The sequence below is a fragment of the Canis aureus genome, chromosome 13 (genome assembly GCF_053574225.1).
Source record: "Canis aureus isolate CA01 chromosome 13, VMU_Caureus_v.1.0, whole genome shotgun sequence".
NCBI lineage: Eukaryota > Metazoa > Chordata > Mammalia > Carnivora > Canidae > Canis > Canis aureus.
In genome coordinates this window covers 45,866,944-45,890,073 of record NC_135623.1, presented here as the reverse complement: position 1 = coordinate 45,890,073, position 23,130 = coordinate 45,866,944, and the positions used below count along the sequence as shown (strand labels likewise).

Sequence of the window (23,130 nt, the reverse complement as noted above, 5' to 3'; positions counted from 1 at the left end):
GGCAGGCGCCAAACCGCTGCGCCACCCAGGGATCCCAGCATTTCATAGTTTTGAATTGGGCCCAATTTAGGAGCATGGAACAATGATGGAAGAAGAATCTTTATGGTATCTTTAAGTTCTAAACTATTGGATTTGTGTTACTCTGACAGTCATATTTTTTATTTGTCATCTCTGTACTCAAATAGTGTTCTAGTTTCAAATTTCTGAAGGAAAGAATCTGATTCAATAGCCTAGATGCCTTTTCAGTTTCTAGATCAATTCAGCTCTACCCTAGGAAGTAGGTCTTAGGTGTGTACCTTTCTCCTTTGTGTGAGAGGATGGAATCAGTGATAGCTGGGCAGCCACCCTGAGAGGGGTTTGTTATTAATAAACAAATTAATTATATTAAATTGTTTAGTATTAATAAACAATTAATAAACAAGTTATTAATAAACAAGTTAGTTAAATTAAGTAATAACAGAATTGAAAATCAAATTATTGACAGATCTTATTTTCTGAATGCTTAAAATTAATCCTTTTTCTTTAAGTCAGTGGTTCTCATTAGCCTTTTTTGTTTCTAAAAGCCCCATTTGAAAATATGATAAAATATCTTGGACTCCTTTAAGTCCATCCAGCAACGTCAGATTATAAGTGCGTACTTTAAGTTTCATAATCAGCTTAACATACATTGTTAAATTCCCTGTAAAATCTAGTTGTTCAGGCTGTAGCATGAAATAGCACAGAATAGAAATGATTATTTCTAGTTACAACTGTTATTTGAGAAAATAATTGTCAAGTAGCAGAGCGAATTATTACGTTTAGAAGAATGGTAGGCACTGACATGAATCTTAAATAACATATATAGTAACAGGAACCATAAACAATTTTAGGACAAGGTGAAAACTCAATAAATGAGTATTTATTTACTCATGAGGTTAGAGAAGAATGTCACAGGGTTTTAGCATTTGAATGCAAAGAGGTAAGCACCTAGATTGGGATTGGGGAAGGGTTTATAAACTGTTAAGATTCTTTTGAATTCTAAGATTTTATGGTTCTACCCCCAAATAGTTGTATTTAACGTAGAGATGGTGCATTTCAGAAATGTTTCAGGTTGCTTTAGCAAAGAAACCAACTGTATTTTCTTTTGTTTTTATGATGTAGCTATAGAATGGATCTAATGAAAGTTGAAGTAGATTATGACTAAAATTTATAGCAGCATCAGATATAAAATTTACACTTTCTGATTTATGATCTTCATACTTAGTGTTTTATCAAGTCTCCCAATTTTGGGGGAGGAATTTTCACTACTCATTATATTAAGTCTCTATGTTCATGTTCTGATTTAACCTGTGTCTTTGTATTAATAATAATGAACACTGAATTTTCCAATGTATTAGGGACAGTTCTAGCATTTTATTTATTCTAACCAGTTAACCCTCAAAAAAACCCCATGAAAGTAGATATTATTTTGTTATCTCCATTTCACAGATAAGGAAACTGAAAGTGAAGCATATAGAGGTTTATAGAGGTTGAATAGTAAGTGGCATTTTTATTCTTGCTGAGCTAGAATTCTTAATTTATGGCCTGTTTCCTTAAGCAAATTATAAATCTTCGATTTGGGGCTTACCTTTTTTGTTTTGTCATGAGTGTCTACTTAGCACTGTGCCTTGTTTGTAAGTTAGACTCTAATAGTTATGTATTGATTATAAAATGCATAATCTGTGTCAAACACATTCTTTCCATTTGCCAGGAAATTTTATTCCTCTAGTTAGCTATATTTGTTGTTATTGAAAAAACTAGTAAATGTATTTTCATGTGTAATGTGTAATTAAAGAAGATTTTGGATAAAATGGAAGTCTGTTTTCATATTTTAAGTATGTTTTCAAATTGTTACATTGTTAAAATTTTATCATTTTCAGTGATGCTTTCAATTACATCAACCAATAAAATATATACATTCACTTTAAAATTTATTCAATAAGATACTAATGTTAGAGTGAAGGATACATGTTTGTTTTAAAATAAACCTCTTTGCCTGCCATAGTGTATGTAGTAATGAAACCGTGTGTTTCTAAATTTTGAAAATAAAAAATACTGGGAAGAGTTGTGCCCTTTTTACTATATCATGTGACTTTCTTCTGTGCTGTTGTGACTTTGATATGTTCAGGTCAATGAACTTTCTCCTGTATCTTCATTTTGAGTCTTTATTAACAGCAACTTTGGTTTTATATGTAGGCTATGTTTCATTTCTCCCTTTATCTCCCCTCCCTTTATCTTCAGTAAATAAATAATTATCCAGAGTTTAATTCATTGACTTAAATTTCTGCCCTATTTTTAAAAGTTTGGTTTTAAAAGATTTATATAACTCTTTAGAGCTTGAAGGGTTCTTTAGTGGATTGGAAGTGGTATTATTTCAGATAACAATTCTCTTTAGGATCAGGTCCTTCTCAGTTATAATATTCAGCAGCATAATATAATTATCTGAGGATTTCAGATGGCAGTTTAGTTCAAAGAGCTGTAGCAACACTTGGAAAAAGTACAGGTAAAAAAAGTACCTCTTCCAAGCCTTAATGCTATTTTGTGAGCTTCCCTCCCTTTGTTTGCCTAGTATACAGTTAATGAAAGTCTGCTTATCTTTTATTATTAAATTATGACGAATTGGCTGAAAATCATTCTCCAGTTTCTGTTTTTGGAAGAAACATAATTAATAATTGACTGGGACATGTTTGTGCAAAACTAGAGTATATGTAAATTAAAGTCTAACATATGAATAATGGAAGATAAATAATTTGATATTACTTACCTGATGTAGGGACTAGCTTTTTAATGAATGTAAGTTACCAATATATCTTCTGATTTCTATTTAAAATAGTTTACTAGATGAGCAGTATTCATATGTTTTCCAGATTAGCTCCATTACTTGACCATTTTAAAGTCCTATTTGGATAAGCATGAGCTTTTTAAAAATTTTTTTCCAGATTTTTATTTATTCATGAGAGACACACAGAGGCAGAGGGAGAAGTAGGCTCCCTGCAGGGAGCCCAATGTGGGACTTGATCTCTGGAATCGGCCTCACGCCCTGACCCAAAGGCAGACACTCAACCGCTGAGCCACCGGCTGTCCCAAGCATGAACTTTTGATATTCCTTCAGTTAAAACTGTAATCAGTATCCATAATTTAATCTAAATTGAAAGAGGGGAGGAAGAAGAGAATTCTTATTTGGATATGTTTTGTACCAGATGTTTCAGATATTACCTTTAATCCTCACTAAAATCGTTTGAGGTTGGTATTGTTTTCCCCCTTTTACAGATGAGCAAACTGAGGCACAGAGGAACCACAGTAAGTGGTTAAACAAGAATTAAGATTTCCCTGACTTTAAGGCCCATGCTCTTTGCAGATGTTGTGTCCCTTTTGTAAAATGAACTAAATTGAAGGTAGAATCTTTTGTTAATGACAGGTATTTTATTTATTTATTTATTTATTTATTTATTTATTTTATTTATTTTATTTATTTATATAAAAAGATTTTATTTACTTATTAGCTTGAGGAAGAGAGAGCAAGAGAGAGAATGCAAGTGGGGAAGAGGGAGAAGCAGGCTCCCCGCTGAGCGGGGAACCCAAGTTTAGGCTCCATCCCAGGACTTTGGGATCATGGCCTGAGCCAAAGGCAGATGCTTAACTGAGCCACGCAGGCGCCCCAGTGACATGTATCTTAGTCTTTCCGTCTTTTACTTTTACTCTTGCTACACCTGTCTTTTTGGGTTTCTGATGAACTTTTGTCTCTATAAAAGTGATATATGTTCTTTATTAGGACATTTAACCGTAAGGGAAAGTATAAAGAAGAAGAAATCTAGAATCTTACCAACCATGTGTACTTTTGATATTTGACATTTTACAACATTTTTTTACATAATTGAAATCACAGTAATGTAATTTTAAACCTTGAATTTTCACCATAATATAAGCATTTTCTTATTATTTCTCTTTGGACATTTAAGTGCTCTCACTTTTTCCCCTCTGTAAATATCATTGAGATAAACATCCTTTTTTTTTTTTTTTTTTTTTTTTGAGATAAACATTCTTGTATATACCTAGGCAAGTTGTTGCTTGGTTTCTTCACTAACCCCCTCCTACATGCACACCCACACCCACACACCCCTTCTTGCCCAACACTAAGGATAGGTATAGTAAGATGTTGGTTACTCAGATTAGTCTCTGTCCATCTGTCCCTGTCCTTTCTCTCTTCTTATCTTCCCCTTAAGTATGCTTATAGTATTTTTGAGTATAATTAGGTTCATTTGTTTCAATTTGCTTTCATTTTTAGGTGCTTCCCCTCTTACACTTTCTCATTTTATTTTTTACACACATAGAGTATTAACAGGCTTTCCAACATCAGAACTATTCAGGGCCAACCCCTCTTCACCCATATTGCATTTGCCATCTTCTAATCACGGATTTTGCTCTAGCAGTTGTCTGTCCTTACTGTACCATCAGTAGTTTTTTTTCTGTATCATTGTCACTAGCATACCAGCTTGTTTTCTCTTACCTTAATAAAGAAAACAAAACCTGAAAGCAACCTAGTTTTTCTCCTGCCTTACTGGTTCTTCTTTTTTAATCTCCTTTATTGGTTTCTTTCACAGTTCTTAGCCCCTTAGGGGCCTCTAACCGCAGTCCTTGAGCCATCTGATTTTTTGTCTCCATCTTGCAACTGCAAATACCATCTATAACATTGGTGATTACCAAATTTGTATCCACACCCACCGAATGAGATTTGAATATCTACCTAATTGGCATGTCTTGAATATCTAATGGGCATCACTTAATTAAACTATTCAAAGTCTAAATTCTAGTCCTGAATCCCAAACTTATTTCTCCCTCTGTTTCTTTAACCTGAATAATGGTAACTCTGTCCTTCCATTTACCCAGACTAAAAACCTTGAAGTCATCCTTAACTTCATTCTGTATAATCAAATCCTGTTGGCTTTACCTTCAGAATATATCTAGACTATTCCCTTTCTACCATAACACTTTTTACTCTTCTATCTTGATCCAGGGCAATGTCTTCTCTCACTTGGATTGTCGCAGTAACTTCCTACTGGGCCGCCTGCTTCTTTCCACATCCTCCCTTTCATATATTCTCAATAGAGTAAAACTTGGAAAATTAAAGTTTCCAGGGGTGCCTGGGTGGCTCAGTCTGTTGAGCGTCTGACTCTTTTGAGGTTTTGGGATCGAGCCCTGCATTGGGCTCTATATTCAGCATAGAGTTTGCTTGAGATTCTCTCTCCTTCATCTGCCCCTTCTTGCTGTGTTGGTACAGGCAGGCACTCATGCTCTCTGTCTTTCAAATAAAAAATGAATAAATCTTTAAAAAAAAAAAGTTTCCTATTCTAGTCAAAACTATCTCCAATTAGTCTCATTTTTACTAAGAGTAAAAGCCAGAGTCTTTAGAGTGGCTTTAAAGGTCTCACATGATCTGGCCCCTGTTACTTCTCTAACTTATCTCCTTTCCTCCTACTCTTGCATTTCTTTGCAACTTCCTCCAGTCAGATTGACTGTGATGTTTCTCAGATATGCCAAGCATGTTCCCACCTCAGATTTTTACCCTTGCTTTTCCCCTTGGCCTAGAACATTCTTCCTCTAGATATTTGTATAGCTACTTTACTTGCTTCAGATCTTTGCCCAAATGTTATCTTTTCACTGAAGGTTTGTTTTTCTGTCCATCCTTTTAAAAATTAAAAGGTCCTCTGCTTGCACCTGCTATCTTACTATTTTGATTTTTCCCCTCCATAGTCAGAATCTGACATAATATATCTGGCTTATTTTTTCATTCTCTGCAGAACCGTGTCCCCTTAGGCCCCATGAAGGCAGAGGTTTTTATGTTTTCTTTATTGTCATATTCCCATTGTCTGTTAATTTATAGGTATCATTTAAGATTTAATGAATGAATGATTTAATGAAATGATCAAGGCCTTGTAGAGTCAGTCCCTTCTTTGTCCTTTCTGATTTATCTTCTACTCTCATGGCCCTCTTGTATTTTATGCCATGCTCTGTCCAGCCTGAAAACATTTGTGTTTTATTCCTACTACTTGGAATACTTTCTTCCTGTCTCCCTTCTTTTCCTTGCCTAGTTAACTTCTACCACTCATTCTCAGATATAATCTCAAAAGTCCCTGTTTTCAGAGAAGCTCTAGATTAAAACCCTGTACTGTATTCTCTCTTAGTCATGCTTTTTGGTGTTCGGTCTACCACCCGAACTAGAACTGCATAAAGGCGGGGACTCCTTGAGTGTACTGCTTGAGTGTATACTCCTTGAGTGTACATATGTCCAAATAGTGAATTCTCAGTAAGTACTTAGTGAGTGCTCCCTTCCAGCTGTGATGGTCTGCCTCGAGGTACTGGCAGGCCATTCCTATGTGATTAGGAGTGAGAGCCTATCAGGAAATGTCATAGTACTAAACCAAATATGATTGATGGGTAAGTGTAACACGACCTAGCATCACTGGTCAAATATGGGTTACATGTGAATTCTGTATTTCTCAGTTCACATTCTGTGAGATGATATGAATCCCAATAAAATGTGCCTCATGAAATTCTGGTGTAGAGTTAATGGGAAGCATGAAATGAAGCACGTGTATATTGGTGATACTCTCGTTGATGTGTAGAGCGTGTAAATCAGCATATTTTGTTACTTTATTTTTTTATTTTTATTTTTTTTATTTTGTTACTTTAATATTTAGTTTCAAAAAAGGTAAAAGACTGGCTGATAAATCTTGTTAGCTGGTAGTTAATCTTGTCAGTAGTTTCATTTTTGAAAAAAAAAAATACCTCCTGGGCAAAGTTAGTGGATTTTCACTTTTTTAGGGTTTTTCTTTAAAGACAAATGAAATATTTGTTCCTGCATCTTCTCAGTTGTTTCTTCCTTATATATTTGCCCTTTCCTTTCCTACTTGGTGACATTTGGCTTTATGTTCAAGGATCTTTTTACAGTCTTTGCCCATTTTTGGTCTAGTCATAACCACCTTGCTAAAGTAAATGGCCGCATGGACACTTGTGCCATTTGCCTTCTTTTGCTGTACTTGTTCAGTGGAGATGACGTATTTCTTCCTGTAAACCTGGACTGCTTTGCCAATCTGCTGACCTTTGTAGTGTTCTCGTACACCCTGAACTTCATCCTTTTGGATGGGCATGGATCGAACATTGTACTTCTGTCTCAGCTCTTTGGAAAGAGAAGATATAATCTTCCTGTGAATGTAGTAAGGTGCATTTAAATATCTTTTACGATTCTTGCTCCAATCAGAAGTCACAAAAGGATTGAACTTCATTTGGCTGCTGGTGCTTATCTAAACAGTGAGAATAAAAGTAGTATTGACCCTAATGTTTTATCAAAGGAATTAGATGAAGTAGTAATGTTTGCATGCAAAGAACCTCGTACGCAATAAACCCTTGGAAAATGTCCAGTATTGTTTTAACTATTATTGTCATTTCCATTCTTTTTTCTTAAGTTTAAGAATTTTCATTTTTAATTCATCACAGAGAATCTGTATTCTTAATTAAATAGCTTTTAGGGTCCAGTCTCCTATATGACTTTTGGCACTTTCACTAAGCACTTTATACTTTATTTATTTTAACTCCTACAGAAAGGATAAATGGTATTTGTACAGCCAATCTGGATTGTAAATAATTGGTATTTTTAAGTCTCATGTTAGAAAACACCAAAATTGACTGCCAAGTAGAGTTGCATAATCTGCTTCCTCAGAGACCTTTTAGAAAAAGATTTGTGTACTCTAATTTATTCCTGAATAATGTGGGTCAATTTTTGAAGCTAGGAATCTCTGGATGATTCTAAAAGGAGTATTAATATCCTTTGATATTGTTCTTGAGATAATGAATGGGTAGTACTTGCTATTGCTACTTCTAGAGGATCCCCTTATTCCCTTAACCTTCCTGTTAAGGTTGGTTAGTAAAATAGAAATATTCTTATGGTCTGTAGCAAAGTAAACGAAATGTGATTACGGAATGGTTTTGAGTTAGTTCCACTGCCTTGCATAGTACCTGGAAAAAGTGGATGCTACTTATTATTCATAAATTTGAAAGGCAGTAAGAACTAGAGTTTGATGTATATGGAAATATGATATTCACACGTATGCTAAAAGCACTGTAGGCTTTGTATAAGAGAGCAATGAAATAAGAGAGTTCAAAGTGATAACAAAAGCTTATTGAAAAACTTAAAGTAGAGACTGTCAACTGAGATTTTCTGTTTCTTTGTGCTGCTGTTACATTTTTAACGCTCTGTACATTTGCAAGAATGGGGTACAGAAACTGACGCTAAAATGAATGTCAATATATATTCTCTTTCAGATTTACTAAAAATTTATCTCCTGACAAGATAAATCTAAGTACTCTCAAAGGAGAAGGTGAACTGAAGAATTTGGAGTTGGATGAAGAGGTGCTCCAGAATATGTTGGATTTGCCAACATGGCTTGCTATCAACAAAGTTTTTTGTAATAAAGCATCTATTAGGGTGAGACTTTGATATCTGTGGAAAGCATTTCTGTTCTCTCTTTTTTTAAAGATTATATTTATTTATGAGAGACACAGGCAGAAGGAGAAGCAGTCTCCATGAGGGGAGCCTGATGTGGGACTCGATCCCTGACCAGGGATCATGCCCTGAGCCGAAAGCAGACTCAACCACTGAGCCACCCAGCCTCCCTCTGTTCTCATTTTTAAATTTAATTCCTATCTCTTTAATATTTTGTTTATATCTGTAAAAAAACATTTTCATTAATATAATTTAAAAAGACAAATACCTATGTCTAAATAATTGCATGAATGTGTGCCAGATGAATTTAATTGAAGTCATATATTAAGATTAATTTGTAGTTTAAGTTTTATTTAAAATTTAATCTTAACATTTAAATAAAATTATTGGTAGTTATTAATAAAATAATTGGCTAAATTTGGCACATATTCAAATATTTTTATAGGATTTATTGTTAATAGGGGCAATTTAAATTTGTACTAAGTAAACATTATTTCAAATAAAGACATGAAGCCATAAATCCTTAATTTTATTCTGTACATTCTACTTTTACTTGAAATTTTATTTCTTTTATTCATTTGTTTCTTCTTGAAGATTTTAAAATTTTCTTTTATTATTATTTCTCCTTATTAAAATTTATTCCTGCTTACCTTTGACGCTAATCATATATCATATCACTTCTTACTCTTAAAGACCAGTTTTTAAAAGGAAGTACTTAGAATAGAAATACCACATGAAGGACACCTGGGTGGCTCAGTGGTTGAGCATCTGTCTGCCTTTGGCTCAGGGCTGGATCCCAGAGTCCTGGGATCGAGTCCCACATCGGGCTCCCCTTGGAGATCCCGCTTTTCCCTCTGCCTATGTCTCTGCCTTTCTTTCTATGTCTCTCATAAAGTCTTAAAAAAAAAAATACCACATGAGTAATGTTTCATAAAATTAAAATTAAAATTAAAATTAAAATTGGACTGCAAAGAAATGATTTTGGAAAGGTTCCTGTATCATTTGATGGTCACTTTTATCTTCCATAAACTCAAATACCTATTAAAATGTGACTTTTTAGTGTATGTTTGAACGTTATTTGAAATTGCCTACATTTTACATGCGTGGCCTCACCTTTGTATGTTTCTTGAATATCTACAAAAAGATTGGTCAAAATTTTATTTTTAAACTTTTTAAAAGATTTTAAGTAATCTCCACATCCAACATGGGGCTTTAACACATGACCTCAAGGTCACCAAGAGTCACACATTCTTCCAGCTAAGCCAGCCAGGTGCTCCACGGTCAGAATTTTAGAATTAAAAAAACTGTTCAATGAATGAAAGACTGATTATACTCTGCTGGGAAATCTTAGTTTAAATTACAAAATTAAGAGGCACCCGGCTGGCTTAGTCAGAAGAGCACGCGACTCTAATCTCAGGGTTGTGACTTCAAGCCCCATGTTGGGCATGGAGCCTACTTAAAATTAAATTAATCACGAAGTTAAAATGTTTTTTAAGGTCTGGGGGAAAGCTTATGAGGACCTAAAATTCTTATTTTAAAAGATGACAGAAATTTTGATTAATCTTATACAAAATAGGTACATCCAATTTTAAGAGTCTGCATGAGTTGCTCAGTTTATTACTTTGCAATTTGAGAAAAAGTCATCTGATAAAATTTGGTATGTCTGTCACTATATTTAGAGAGCATCTATATTGATTGCTAGTTTTACATTATTTTTTGATGATTGATTTTAAAGAAAAAAATTTTGTTTGTCTTTTTTTGGTAGATTCCATGGACAAAATTGAAAACACATCCCATCTGTTTGGTGAGTTCTGACTTGCTTCAGAAATAAACATTTATGTATGCATTTGATCTAACTACTCTGCTAATGTTAATCTTTTGTTTCATAGAAACACAGTCTTCTGGCTTTTCTACAAATTGACTTTCATTTTATTTGGATGGTACTTAGTTTTTCAGCCCTTAAATGAGAAGTGTGACCTTTAAAATGGGAAGGTCTTTATAATTTTTCAGATGTATTATAAGTTGGTATATTTTTATTCTGTCATTTAGCTCTTCATTGACGTATTATGACAGTCTTAGTAACATTTAATTCAAACTTGCTGTGTTTCTGATTTTATTGATCTACTAAATTAAATAATATACACCTGAATATACTTTCTTTTTTTCTTTAAGATTTTATTATTTATTTAAGAGAGAGAGCACAGCACGTACCCAAGTTGGGAGAGGCAGAAGGAGAGGGATAAGTAGGCTCATTGCTGAGCAGGGAGCCCTACACGGGGCTTGATCCCAGGACTCTGGGATCATGACCTGAGCTGAAGGCACATGCATAACTAACTGAGCCATTTAGACACCACAATATACTTTCCTTTTTTTAAGGAAAATTGAACAAAGATTGGTCATTTGGTCATTTATTGATTCATTCATTCCACAGATATTGAGCACCTTCCCTGTGCCCTAAGGGAACTTAATATTCTTATTGAGAAGACCAACAAGAAACAAATAAATAAGACAATTTCAGATAGTAAATGCTATATTAAAATAGAGAATGAAGAATGAGTGAGTTACACTAGTGATGACTACTAAGGATATTTGATCTTTAAGCAAACTGTTACCTTGAAAGAAATTTTTTATTATGATAATGTTTATTTTCACATTTCTTGCATATTTCATATTTTTCATTGTTAAATGTCTTAAATCTCAAGTCTTAGACTGGGATAAGCTTTTAGCTCCTTAAATACCATTTATTAATACATAATCTCATTTAGCAATTAATAATGTCATACATTCTTGGATTAGAGATTGCACTTCTATAAAATCTGATGATTTCAGCAGCATTTGGCAACTTGTAGTTTGTCTTATACTCCTATATGCCCACAGCTTTCTTATCAGATAATAAGTGCCTTGAGAAAGGACTGAGTATGTTGTTTTCTCTTTTGGTATTTGTCTTTCTAGACTTTTATAGAGACATTTTAAAAGTGACTCTGCTCACTTATTGATTACTTTGTTCCTAAAGAAATGAAAGAGAAAATAGTGTTACATAATATTTTTATAATATACATAAAATATCTAATTTTTTACATTTTTAATGTATTTTTATTAGTCCCTGGATAAAGTAATAATGGAAATGAGTACATGTGAAGAACCACGAAGTCCTAATGGCCCATCACCAATTGCAACTGCTTCGGGACAAAGGTAAGTTATTTTCATTAATTTACATGACTCATAGTGAAGAGAGTTCTTTTCTGTAGTCAGTCAGCTCTGTTATCTGTAGTAATGGAACATAAAATTTCCTAACCTCAGGCAGCCTCTATTTGAGTCACCTTTTCCCATCAGACATTTTCCAGTTGTGGTATTATGTTGCCAAAGTAGCAGAATTGGTTTTTATCCTTTTTTATTCATTTTGCTTTCCTTGATGTTAAATAGTAATGATCAACCAAAAGCATTCTATAAATCAGATAATCTCTTAGTCTGAATAGTTTCTTTGCCTTTCATTTATTCTGTGCATCAGTGGAACTTTTATGACTCTTAAGAGTTAAGTTGATGCCTTTAAAAATATAGGCCTTTTGGCCCAGAAGGCCTATATTATATTAAATATAGAATGCTCACATTTTGTACAAATTGAATTTTGATAGATAAAAATCAGTAGAAGCATGGAGGCCATTTCACAAAGCCTTTTTGCAAAGATCTTAAAAAAAATAGGTTTGTTTTTTTTTTTAAAGATTTTATTTATTTATTTGAGAGCACATACATGTGAGTGTCACACAAGCAGTCAGTGGGGCAGAGGGACAAGCAGACTCCCTGCTCTGTCCCAGGACTCTGAGATCATGACCTGAGCCAAAGTCAGACACTTAACCAACTGAGCCACCCAAGTGCCTCTTAAAAAATAGATCTTTAAAAAAATTGCCTGTTTATTTTTGCATTTTTGAATTCTATACATCATTTCCTAAAGGCAGGATTTCTGCACTACTTTGCACCTATTCATGTAGAATACTCACATAGATTTTAATGTGATTAGTGCCTCTTCATCATTTTATAGTATTCTGGGTGTTGTGTCAAACCAATGATGAGTTTTCTTTGGAATGAATGTACATGGGGTGCCTGGCTGGCTTAGTTGGTAGAGCATGTGACTGTTGATCTCAGGGTTGTAAATTTGAGCCCCATGCAGAGATTGCAGAGATTACTTAAAAATAAAATCTTTAAAAAATAAATAGAACGTACACATCAGATACACAGACATACACATGTACTCATTTCCAGATTGCTCTTTCACCACGGTTGAACTACCTTTACATTAGTGCTTTCTGGGGTAATACCTACAGCCTGATCAATGGCTTTCCATGTAGAAATGGTGATCCATCAATTCACAGCTAGAGTTGACTGAAGGCCAGATTTATCAGATGTACCTGTTTGGCCTACAGGTAATAGTGACTGGGAAAAGAGCTTTCACATTAATTTCTTTGTAGTTTATACATCATCGAGCAATTTGAGATTTTAAAGCTTAACTTATGATTTCATGTGTGATACAGTCGATTGGAGCAATTGGTCAAGTTGACTAGAGTCAAAAAAATGGAAGAAAAAGTAGAGGTGTTTTTAAGATTATTGAAGGTGGAAAAAAGATCAGGAAAATTGCTGTTCTTGATAATGTTCTTTATGACTCATGATTTTCTAGTATCAATAAGCTTTATAAGTTTGGCTTTGTAATCATGATGATAATCCTTATATTTTGATGTTGGCAGTATGGTTAATCTATTTCCACATTTTTCCAGAGTTGCCTGATTATAGCAATCACTTAGGATGCTTATTAAATCTGTATTCTTTTAGGCTCCCTTTTTTTGAAATTATGAGTCTTGAGATCTAGAATGGTTATCAAGAATGTGATTATTTTTAACAATTCTTTATATTTCTGCAACTTGGAGAAACACTGATCTATTTGATTTTTGTCTTTATAAGATTAAAACATAAGGAAATTAATATTTAACAGATTGGCTTTACCTTCTGTGCAGGACTTATGAATTAATAATATTCCATAGAATGATGATCTAGTAAATTTGTAAGTTCAGAAAGTTTATTTTATCATTTCATATAGAGGAGGTCTCCATCTATGTGAAGATTATTAATCAAACTTAGAATAGACTTGTTTGAAAACTGGAATTTCACCTTTTTAATTTATGATGAATGATATAACCAGAAACTTAATAGACTTTAGTCATTGATTCAGGCTTCACCCTCTAGTGGTAAATCCTCCAATAGTAACACTTTTTTAATGCATAGATTAGAACAGGTGGGGTTGGATATTCCAAAGGGCATTCCCAAATAATGATTATAGATACATTCTTTCCAACTCCAGGAATTTCTAGCCAAATGACCAGTATTTGTGTTGGGATTAAAACAACTTTTCCCTAGGATGTTGATGAGTTCTTTCTCTTTAGTTCTTAATCTTTTGAAAATACTTCTTATTTTCATTTTACAAATGAAGAAATTGAGGCTTGGATTTCCATAGTATTTTTCTCAGACTTTTCATAGTATTAATAAGAATATAATACTATTAATAATACTATAAATAATAGTTATATTTCATAAAGTATCATGAATCAAGATATAGGCTGTTTAGTTCATAGGTATTATTTTGCGCAACCCACATGTAACCTACAAAGTATTACCTGATTTAAAGGATAGGTCATCTGAGGATTAGGAAGTTTTAGGTAATTTACTCCAGTAAGATAGTAAATTAAGAAACTTAGCAGCAGGTAGAGGAGAGGGATGTGCATGATCAATGAAAATGATGGGTTCATTTTTATACATGTTATCTTTGAAATGTATGAGAGGCAGCCGAGTGGAAATATCTGATGGACATTTGAATTTTAACATTCTGAAGTTTTAGCAAGAGATTTGGATAGAGAGATTTAGGAATAATGGTCAAAGTGATAATAATTGAAGTAATGTATCATTTGGACAAATTTTTACCACTCTTCCTGCCGAAATATATTGATAGTCTGTAGTCCAGTCATATTGTACTACTCATTATTCTCAAAGTACCTCTACTTTCCTGCTTTTCTGTGCTTTTGCTTGTTTTCCTAATAAAAGATTTCCCTTCTTCCCATTGCTTCCTGTGGGAAATATATTTTTCTTTCCTAGATAAATTTCTCTAGTTATGAACAGTTTCTTCCTCTACCAAGTGTAGTAATGATGATTCCCCCCCCCCCCTTTTTTTTTTAATTTTATTTATTTATTCGAGAAACAGAGAGAGAAGCAGGCTCCATGCCGGAAGCCCGACATGGGACTCGATCCTGGGTCTCCAGGATCACGTCCCTGGGCTGAAGGCAGCACTAAAATGCTGAGCCACCTGGGCTGCCCATGTTGATTCCTTTTTTAAAGCACTCAATTACACAATGCCTAATGATTCAGTTTCTAGGGCACATGTGTTTTTCTTCTCTAAGTAAGTTGTGAGCCCTTAGAATACCACAACTGAGTTTTGGTTTTTCTTATGTCCCAGCATTGTGCACATGGTAGATGTTCAGTAAACATTTGCTGATTGGATTAGAGAATGTGAACTTTTCTGACTTTATTCCTAAATTTGAGCTTATTTTGTAGTTATAGTTTGTAGCCTTCTTTGTGTCAGGAATTTAGCTCTCTTATTTTTACTTTATAGATTCTAGTTGTTTGAACATCTGACAACTTGAAGAGTAGGCAGTTTTGGATAGTGATTATAATAACCTAATTTAAAGAGTAACGTTTCAGGGGGCCTGGGCCTCTCAGTTGGTTAAGTGTCCGACTCTTTATTTCTGTTCAGGTCATGATCTCAAGGTCATGAGATCAAGCCCGCATTAGGCTCCGTTGGATGTGGAGCCTGCTTCAGTTTCTCTCTCCTTCTCTCCTTCTGCCCCTCTCCTGCTCACACAGGCATTCTCTGTCTTTATCTCTCTCTCTCTCTAAAAGAAAAAAAAAAAAAAAGCCTATCAAAATGGTTACAATCAAAACCACAAGGAACAAATATTAGCAAGGATGTAGGGAAAAAGGAACACTCGTATATCATTGGTGGGAATGCACACTGGTGCAGCCACTGTGGAAAACATTATGAAGATTCCTCAAAAATTTAGAAATAGAAGTACCCCCACAATCCAGTAATTGCACTACTGGGTATTTACTCAAAGAATACACCAACACTAGTTAGAAAGGATACATGCACCCGTATGCTTATTGCAGCATTATTTATAATAGCCAAGATATGGGAGCAGCCCAAGTGTCCATTGATTGATGAATGCATAAAGAAAAAGTGGTGTATATCTACAATACAATATTATTCAACCGTAAAAAACAATGAAATCATGGCATTTGCAACAACATGGATCTAGAGCATATAATGCTAAGCAAGTGAAGTTGACCAGAGAAAGACAAATACCATATGATTTTGGAATTTAAGAAACAAACAAGCAAGCAAAGGGAAAAAAAGAGAAATGAAGAAACAGATTTCTAAGTATAGAGAACAAATTAATAGTTCTCAAAGGGGAGAGGTGGGCCAAATAGATGATGGAGATTAAAGAGTATACTTATGATGAGAACTGAGTAGTTTATAGAATTATGAGATCACTATTGTACACCTGAAATTCATGTATTTCTGTATATTAACTATTCTGGAAATAAAATTAAAAACTTATCAAATAAAAAGTAGCCTTAAATTTTAGAAATCTTTTATCATTTTGAGAACATTTTTATAATTTACATATAATCAGACTATTGTTATAACCAAAATTTTTTTACATAAAAATGAATAATGGAAAAAAAAATGAATAATGGTCAGTTTGTGTACTTGTTTTTGAGAATATTAACAAATAACCTTTTTAATAATTTATTTTGGCTCTAGTGCATTATGTTTTGTTTTGATTTATTTTTCCAGTGAATATGGCTTTGCTGAAAAAGTAGTTGAGGGAATTACTGTTTCTGTAAATTCCATTGTTATCCGCATTGGAGCAAAAGCTTTCAATGCATCCTTTGAACTTTCCCAGCTAAGGATCTATAGTGTAAATGCAAACTGGGAACATGGAGATTTAAGATTTACTCGTATTCAGGATCCACAGAGAGGAGAGGTAAACGTTTCTTTTCATTCTTTGTTTAAAAAATGTTTTAGTCACTAAATATAAGAGGACATTTTAAAATAATTACTTCTTATAGTTACATATATTCACATACCACATTTACTCTTGTGTTTTAACTATACTTTTCTCTCTATTTCTCTTATTTAGTTAAAAATGTGCATATTTTGGTGTTTTTACTGTAATAAACCTTTTAATTTATAGAGTTAATGAACCCCATTTTAAATTCTTGGCTACTCAGAATTGAATTTTAAATATACAAAAAAAATGTTATTTAAGTTTTTCTTGCTCATATGATTCAAATGTTATTTGTACTTTATATCAAAATTAAAATAAAGTACTAACAACTTTACAAATAGTGAATGTAATTATGAGGAAATGTTACTGAATTTTTTGTAACTATACAGTTTTAAAAAATAAAATCATAGTGAATATATCTAGAGTGTCATAAGAAAATTGTAAAGACGATGCCTGGGTGGCTTGTGGTTGAGCATCTACCTTCAGCTCAGGGTATAATCCCGGGGTCCTAGGATCGAGTTCCATGTTGGGCTCCCCACAGGGAGCCTGCTTCTCCCTCTGCCTATGTCTCTGCCTCTCTCTCTGTGTCTCTCGTGAATAAATAAATAAAATCTTTAAAAAATATTAGTAAAAAGATAAAATTTTATTTAGCTTTTTTGTTGTTTTTATGAATCTACATATTTCTTACTCTATTTTGACTGAGTAACTGAAGCTAATACCTGTTCTCCTTAGGTTTTGACATTTAAAGAAATAAATTGGCAGATGATTCGAATAGAGGCCGATGCTACTCAAAGTTCACATCTTGAAATTATGTGTGCTCCTGTTCGATTAATAACCAACCAATCAAAGATCAGAGTCACACTTAAAAGAAGAGTAAGTCAACAGGGTTACCTTTTTGGTTCATGTGATAGATAACTAGTGGAATTGAGAGGAAATTTTAAATAATTTTCCAGATGAAACACTGAAATATTAAAATGAAGCAAAATAAAAGGAAATATAGTGCCTCAAGCAGTATTTGAAGAAATCTAGTGTTATGATAACATTTTTCAGTTTTCTAGGTTTAATAGATTTTTACTTTTGATAAATTTAATGGATTCTCCATTGTCAAATATTTTTGAATATTTCCTGTCTTATAAATTTCATTTCTTCTATTGAATCTTACTTAAGAATGAGTAAACAGCAAAGCCTCTGTTATTAGTAGACTGAACTACTACCTTTAGAGGGTTATTAAGGTATGAATGCTGATTTAAATAAATAGGGAATACAGTTACTTGAGGATATCAAATTCAGAGTTCACTATAGACTGTAATGAAGTTTAATGAAAGAATAATGGGTTTTTAAAACATGGTGCACTTAAAGTCTCATCATTATGTTTTATATCACTAGACACAAATAAATATACTAAATTAAATTGAAAAAAATTTTTTCAGAGTATAATGCTTAGTGTTGTGAAATGTGGTTAAAATAACACTTCAGTTTTTAATCTTAATACTTCTTTCTGTACTAGAATTAGCACAATTAATATGGGTAATTTTATGATTTATTAGCTATAAATGCAAAATTAAATTATATAAGTACTTGTTTCTGTATAACATGCATCTTTTAAAGTACAGGAATTTGTCAGTCTGTTTTACCACCATATCTTCAATACAAAGACATACTCATTCTATAGTATAGGAACACAGTAAATACTTGGTGAATGAAGGAAGGATATATATTTAATATCATTCAAACATTTTAAATATTTTTAAAACAGTGCATTGTAAGTTTTATGTCTTGGCTTAATTTTATGAATCCTTTTTTCTGACAGTTAAAGGACTGCAATGTTATTGCAACAAAATTAATTCTAATATTGGATGACTTACTGTGGGTTTTAACGGATTCCCAATTGAAGGCTATGGTACAATATGCAAAGTCTCTTAGTGAAGCGATAGAAAAATCAACAGAACAAAGGAAAAGTATGGCTCCTGAACCTACACAGGTATGTTCTTAAGAGGAAAAACACAGAATATGTAAATGGTCTAAAAGTCAGAATGGTTAGTGGTTTCTTTGTGTGAATTAGATCATAAGACTGAGTCCAAGAATCTTTTATGTAGATATCTCACTGGATAATTTTCTACACATAGTATCTATATGAAAATATATATTAAATGTGTTTCTGTCATATGATGTCTATTTTGTTTGAAGTTCTGTACTAGGCACTAGAGTTAATGATGACATAAAAGTATTTGATATTATAAATATCTTTTTTCAAGAAGTAAAATACAACTTAAACTTACTAAAGTAAGGGCAAAAGGAAAGAACCTGGGTATAGTCAAGGGAGAAGTGTGAAAATTAATATTGCAGAAAATGTAAAACCCTGGGGAACTGCTAAAGTTCAACACGAAACTGTTAGCATTGTATTTGTTCTTAATAAAAACAAGGGGTATTGTGAAATCATTGTTGGGCTCCATATGGGACCTGGAGCCTACTTAAAAAAAAGTAAAAAATAAAGTAAGTAAAAATAAAAATAAGTGATTTGTCTTACGGAAATTAATTTTACAATTAGTAAAAAAAAAAAAAATTATCTCGAGCCCCTAGAATTTAAGGCTTCACAGTTGTATTTCATCTTTCCTTTTCTTTAATTACTGTGGGTCTTGATCATTTTCTTTGAGAAATTCTCCTTTATTGAGTATACTTTAAAATTTGTTTACAGATAGTTCTTTTTTTTATAGATAGTTCTTAATAGATGATATGTAAATATGTATTTATACAAAATGTATACATTTTAATTTTCCATATATCACTAACTGTTCTTTTATTATTGGGTTGTTCTTAATTAGAAACTTTTAAATATTTTTTAGTGAAAAATTTTGTCTTAATTTTGTTAATTATTACTAAAGTTTCATGTACAGTTCTGTAGTTTACATAACGTGACCTTATAGTATGCTTACACATATAGTATGCTTACACATATAGTATGCTTACACATTTTAGGTTATTAGATTCATATAGGTCTTTACACTTCATCAGTATTTCATGCTTCTTCCTTCGGGGGAAAAATTTGAATTCAATGTCTATTATAAATCTCTTCTGCTTTCTGGCTTCTTCAGATATCCACGTTCAGAGGACATGCCAGATCCCTTAGGAGAGGCACCAGATCACTTACTAAACAGTATCACAAGCAATGTAGAAAGAAATGATTTATATTTTACATGGGCATATAATAGTGTATACAGCTCATATATACAGGGCTCACATTTATTTCTCTTTTTTTGGAAAAAGATTATTTATTTGGGGGGGGGGGTGCTTGTTTGGGGTGGGGAAGGGGTAGAGTAAGAGAATCTTCAAATGGACTGCCCTCTGAGTCTGCACCTGATGCAGGGCTCCTATTTCACCGCCTGAGCTGGAACCAAGAAATGGAAATGTTAAAACAAACTGAAATAACAAAATGAGGAGTCAAGGTTAAACAGTAAGCAAAAGAATAGAGAAAAGTGTTTTCTAAGCTTTTTTACATTTCTCACTCTTTATATTCCCTCATAGAATAAGCTAAATTATGTTATTTAAGGGGAAAACTCCTCCACTGACTGAGCCACCCAGGCCACCTCTTTCTCTTCTAATATGTAGAAGTAATACTATTTGAATAAGCTGCCTTTAATAACTATATTTTATTTATTTATGTTATATATTTATAAATTAATAAATATATTTCCCCAAAAAAGACTACAAATATAACTATTCAAATATTTATTAAAATACATTGGTTTCATTTTCAAATTGTGTATAGCCTCCAGTTTTTAGATTTAACTTTATTCTCATATAATTCAGAAAATATTTTAGAAGAATCAAGTTATTGATAGAAAATATATTAGCTTATTTTTCATGACTTCATTACTAAAGATATTTAAGTTTTCTCATTTGTGGAATTTCAAATATTTAACTTGAAGTGATAAGGCAGTTTTGAATCTTTTAGAGCTCTACAGTAGCCCCATCTACCCAACAAGTGAAGACACCACAGACCTCAAATGCTCCTGATCTAAATGATGCAATTGTGAAACTATTCAATGACTTTGATGTTAAAGAAACCTCTCATCACTTAGTGATTTCTCATCTAGATCTACACATATGTGATGATATTCATGCTAGAGAAAAAGGTAATAAGAGCTGCTTATTTCACACTATATTTTGGTTTTTCTAGGATTTCCTACAAAACTAGATTATTTATCATATGTAAGATATAGTATGTCTGCTATAACTGGCCATAATTTTATCATTCATATGAAGTACATAGATGAAAATTGTAATTTTAAGCAATATATGTTGATATGAAATTTTATTTTGCTTTAATACTTAGAATTTCAGCACAATTAATTGGTAGCTATTGATACTACCAATAAAATTAGGTTTAAAAAAAAATCAAGGACTAAATAGATGACATCCTTGGAGGATGATGAAATATTAGACTTGCCTTTGAATTAGCCTTTTTATCATTTTGAAATTGTCTGTAAATTAAATTTTAGTACATACTCAATTCATAATTATTTGCACACATGTCCCATGGTCGTCTGTCTGCATATTTCTGACCCCATGTGCATGTAAACACAGATGTATGGCTATTTAACCATTTCTTGTGGCTCTTTACCAGTAATCCTCCCAAAATTTGGTTAGGAAGCTAAATTCCAGGTAGTAAGGTTTTTTTCTTTACTTTTAGCTTCTCTTACTTTTCCTTATATAGTAGATACAGGTAATGAAGTAAATGGGAAGCTCTTGGTCACATTGAAAATCTGTGGTTCCATAATGTAGGTACTGGGCATTTCTGTTTCTCCACTGGAGAGTGTTCCTGGCCTGTGAGTGTTGGGAGGGTTGGTCTAGTGGTACTTCTAGGACGGTAAGTAGTTCTCTGACTTTGCTGAGCTTGAGGATCTCTCTCTCTCTCTCTCTCTCTCTTTTTAAGATTTATTTATTTATTCATGAGAGACACAGAAAGAGAGAGAGGCAGAGACATAGGCAGAGGAAGAAGCAGGCTCCTCACAGAGACCCTAATGTGGGACTCGATCCCAGATCCCAGCATCAGGACCTGAGCCGAAGGCAGGCACCCAACCGCTGAGCCACCCAGGTGTCCCTGAGGATCTCTTTAAAACAGGAATATCTGTATTGGACTGATCTACTTCAGACCTGATTCAGAGTCTGAATCTGTGAAAATTGTTGCATTGTATTTTTAAAGCTGAAAGAGAAAATAGTGAAACCTACCTGGATATTTAGCAGAAGTTACCCTGCCTTCATCAGATAAAGCAGCCAGATATCAGTGACTAGATAAAAGGGTGGAATGGAAAGGTAAGGAAGATTTGGAGTTTTGAGAAGGATTTGTTGTCTTCTTTTGTCCACCTTTGTGCTTTCTGGTTTAAAGTTAGGATCTTCTGCTTTAGTTACTTGAAAGGAAAAATGGAAAAGTTAAAATAATCAAAAATTTAAAAATGAGGGGTCAAAGTTAAGTAATAAGCAAAAGAATAGAGAAAAGTGTCTTCTAAGCTTTTTTATATTTCTCACTCTTCATATTCCCTCATAGAATAATCTGAATTATGTTATTTAAGGGGAAAACTCCTCCACCAAAATTTTTCCCTCATCCTACAGATCTGTTCTAAAATCCAGAAAGGTCTGAAATGAATTATATTCATTTGTATCTAGTTGTATCTTAATTTGTATTTTCCTTACTTATAGTTGATTTATCCATGCTGCTTTAAAATTTGATTTTTATGTTGGAGTCACACAGAGTTGTGATCTGCTTCTAATCTTAATATAGCTGTGTGACTTCAGACAACTTACCTAACCCAATAGGCTAAAATTCCTCTTTAATAAGAGACAGGATGATATAGTATAGTGGTTAATATTTCTTGGGTTCAGAACAGCTCTGTATTTCTTAGCTGGTATGACCTTGGTCTATTTAATTAACTTCTTTGTGTCTCAGTTTACTGCAGGTATGATAAATGAAGTATTTCTGATACTTCCTTAATGTTTCTTTCTCTCAATTCTATTTTTTTCTTTTTCTAGAGTCGAATAGACGTATTACTGGAGGGGCTATGCAACTGTCTTTTACACAGCTAACTATAGATTATTATCCTTATCACAAAGCAGGTATGTATACCAGTTTCTTTAATAGATGTAAATCTTGCTTTAAAGTTATATAGAAAAAAAATTAAAAAATGAAGTTATATAGACAGTTTATCGCATTTCCTTTTGTATTTATTTTGTTTTAATTCATTTCTTTTTAAATTTATTTTATCATTCTGTTTTAATTTAATGTATGTTTATTTTTATCTTTTATTTTTTTTTAATTTTTATTTATTTATGATAGTCACAGAGAGAGAGAGAGAGAGAGAGAGGCAGAGACACAGGCAGAGGGAGAAGCAGGCTCCATGCACTGGGAGCCCGACGTGGGATTCGATCCCGGGTCTCCAGGATCGTGGCCTGGGCCAAAGGCAGGCGCTAAACCGCTGCGCCACCCAGGGATCCCGATCTTTTATTATT

General features: G+C 33.2%; 1 protein-coding gene and 1 pseudogene across 3 annotated transcripts in view; one reads left to right on the top strand and one right to left on the bottom strand.

Annotated features, from left to right (window-relative positions):
• The window catches only part of BLTP3B (bridge-like lipid transfer protein family member 3B), a 96,046-nt gene that overhangs the window by 27,287 nt on the left and 45,629 nt on the right, over nt 1-23,130 (top strand). For all 3 annotated transcript variants that reach the window (XM_077845955.1, XM_077845956.1, XM_077845957.1), the window contains 8 exons: nt 8,338-8,500; nt 10,284-10,322; nt 11,619-11,710; nt 16,413-16,602; nt 17,359-17,499; nt 18,437-18,607; nt 20,579-20,759; nt 22,654-22,737. In XM_077845955.1, coding sequence (XP_077702081.1) covers nt 8,338-8,500; nt 10,284-10,322; nt 11,619-11,710; nt 16,413-16,602; nt 17,359-17,499; nt 18,437-18,607; nt 20,579-20,759; nt 22,654-22,737 — 1,061 coding nt within the window. The remainder of the gene's footprint in view (nt 1-8,337; nt 8,501-10,283; nt 10,323-11,618; nt 11,711-16,412; nt 16,603-17,358; nt 17,500-18,436; nt 18,608-20,578; nt 20,760-22,653; nt 22,738-23,130) is intronic.
• LOC144281651 (large ribosomal subunit protein uL24 pseudogene) lies at nt 6,900-7,301 on the bottom strand (annotated as a pseudogene).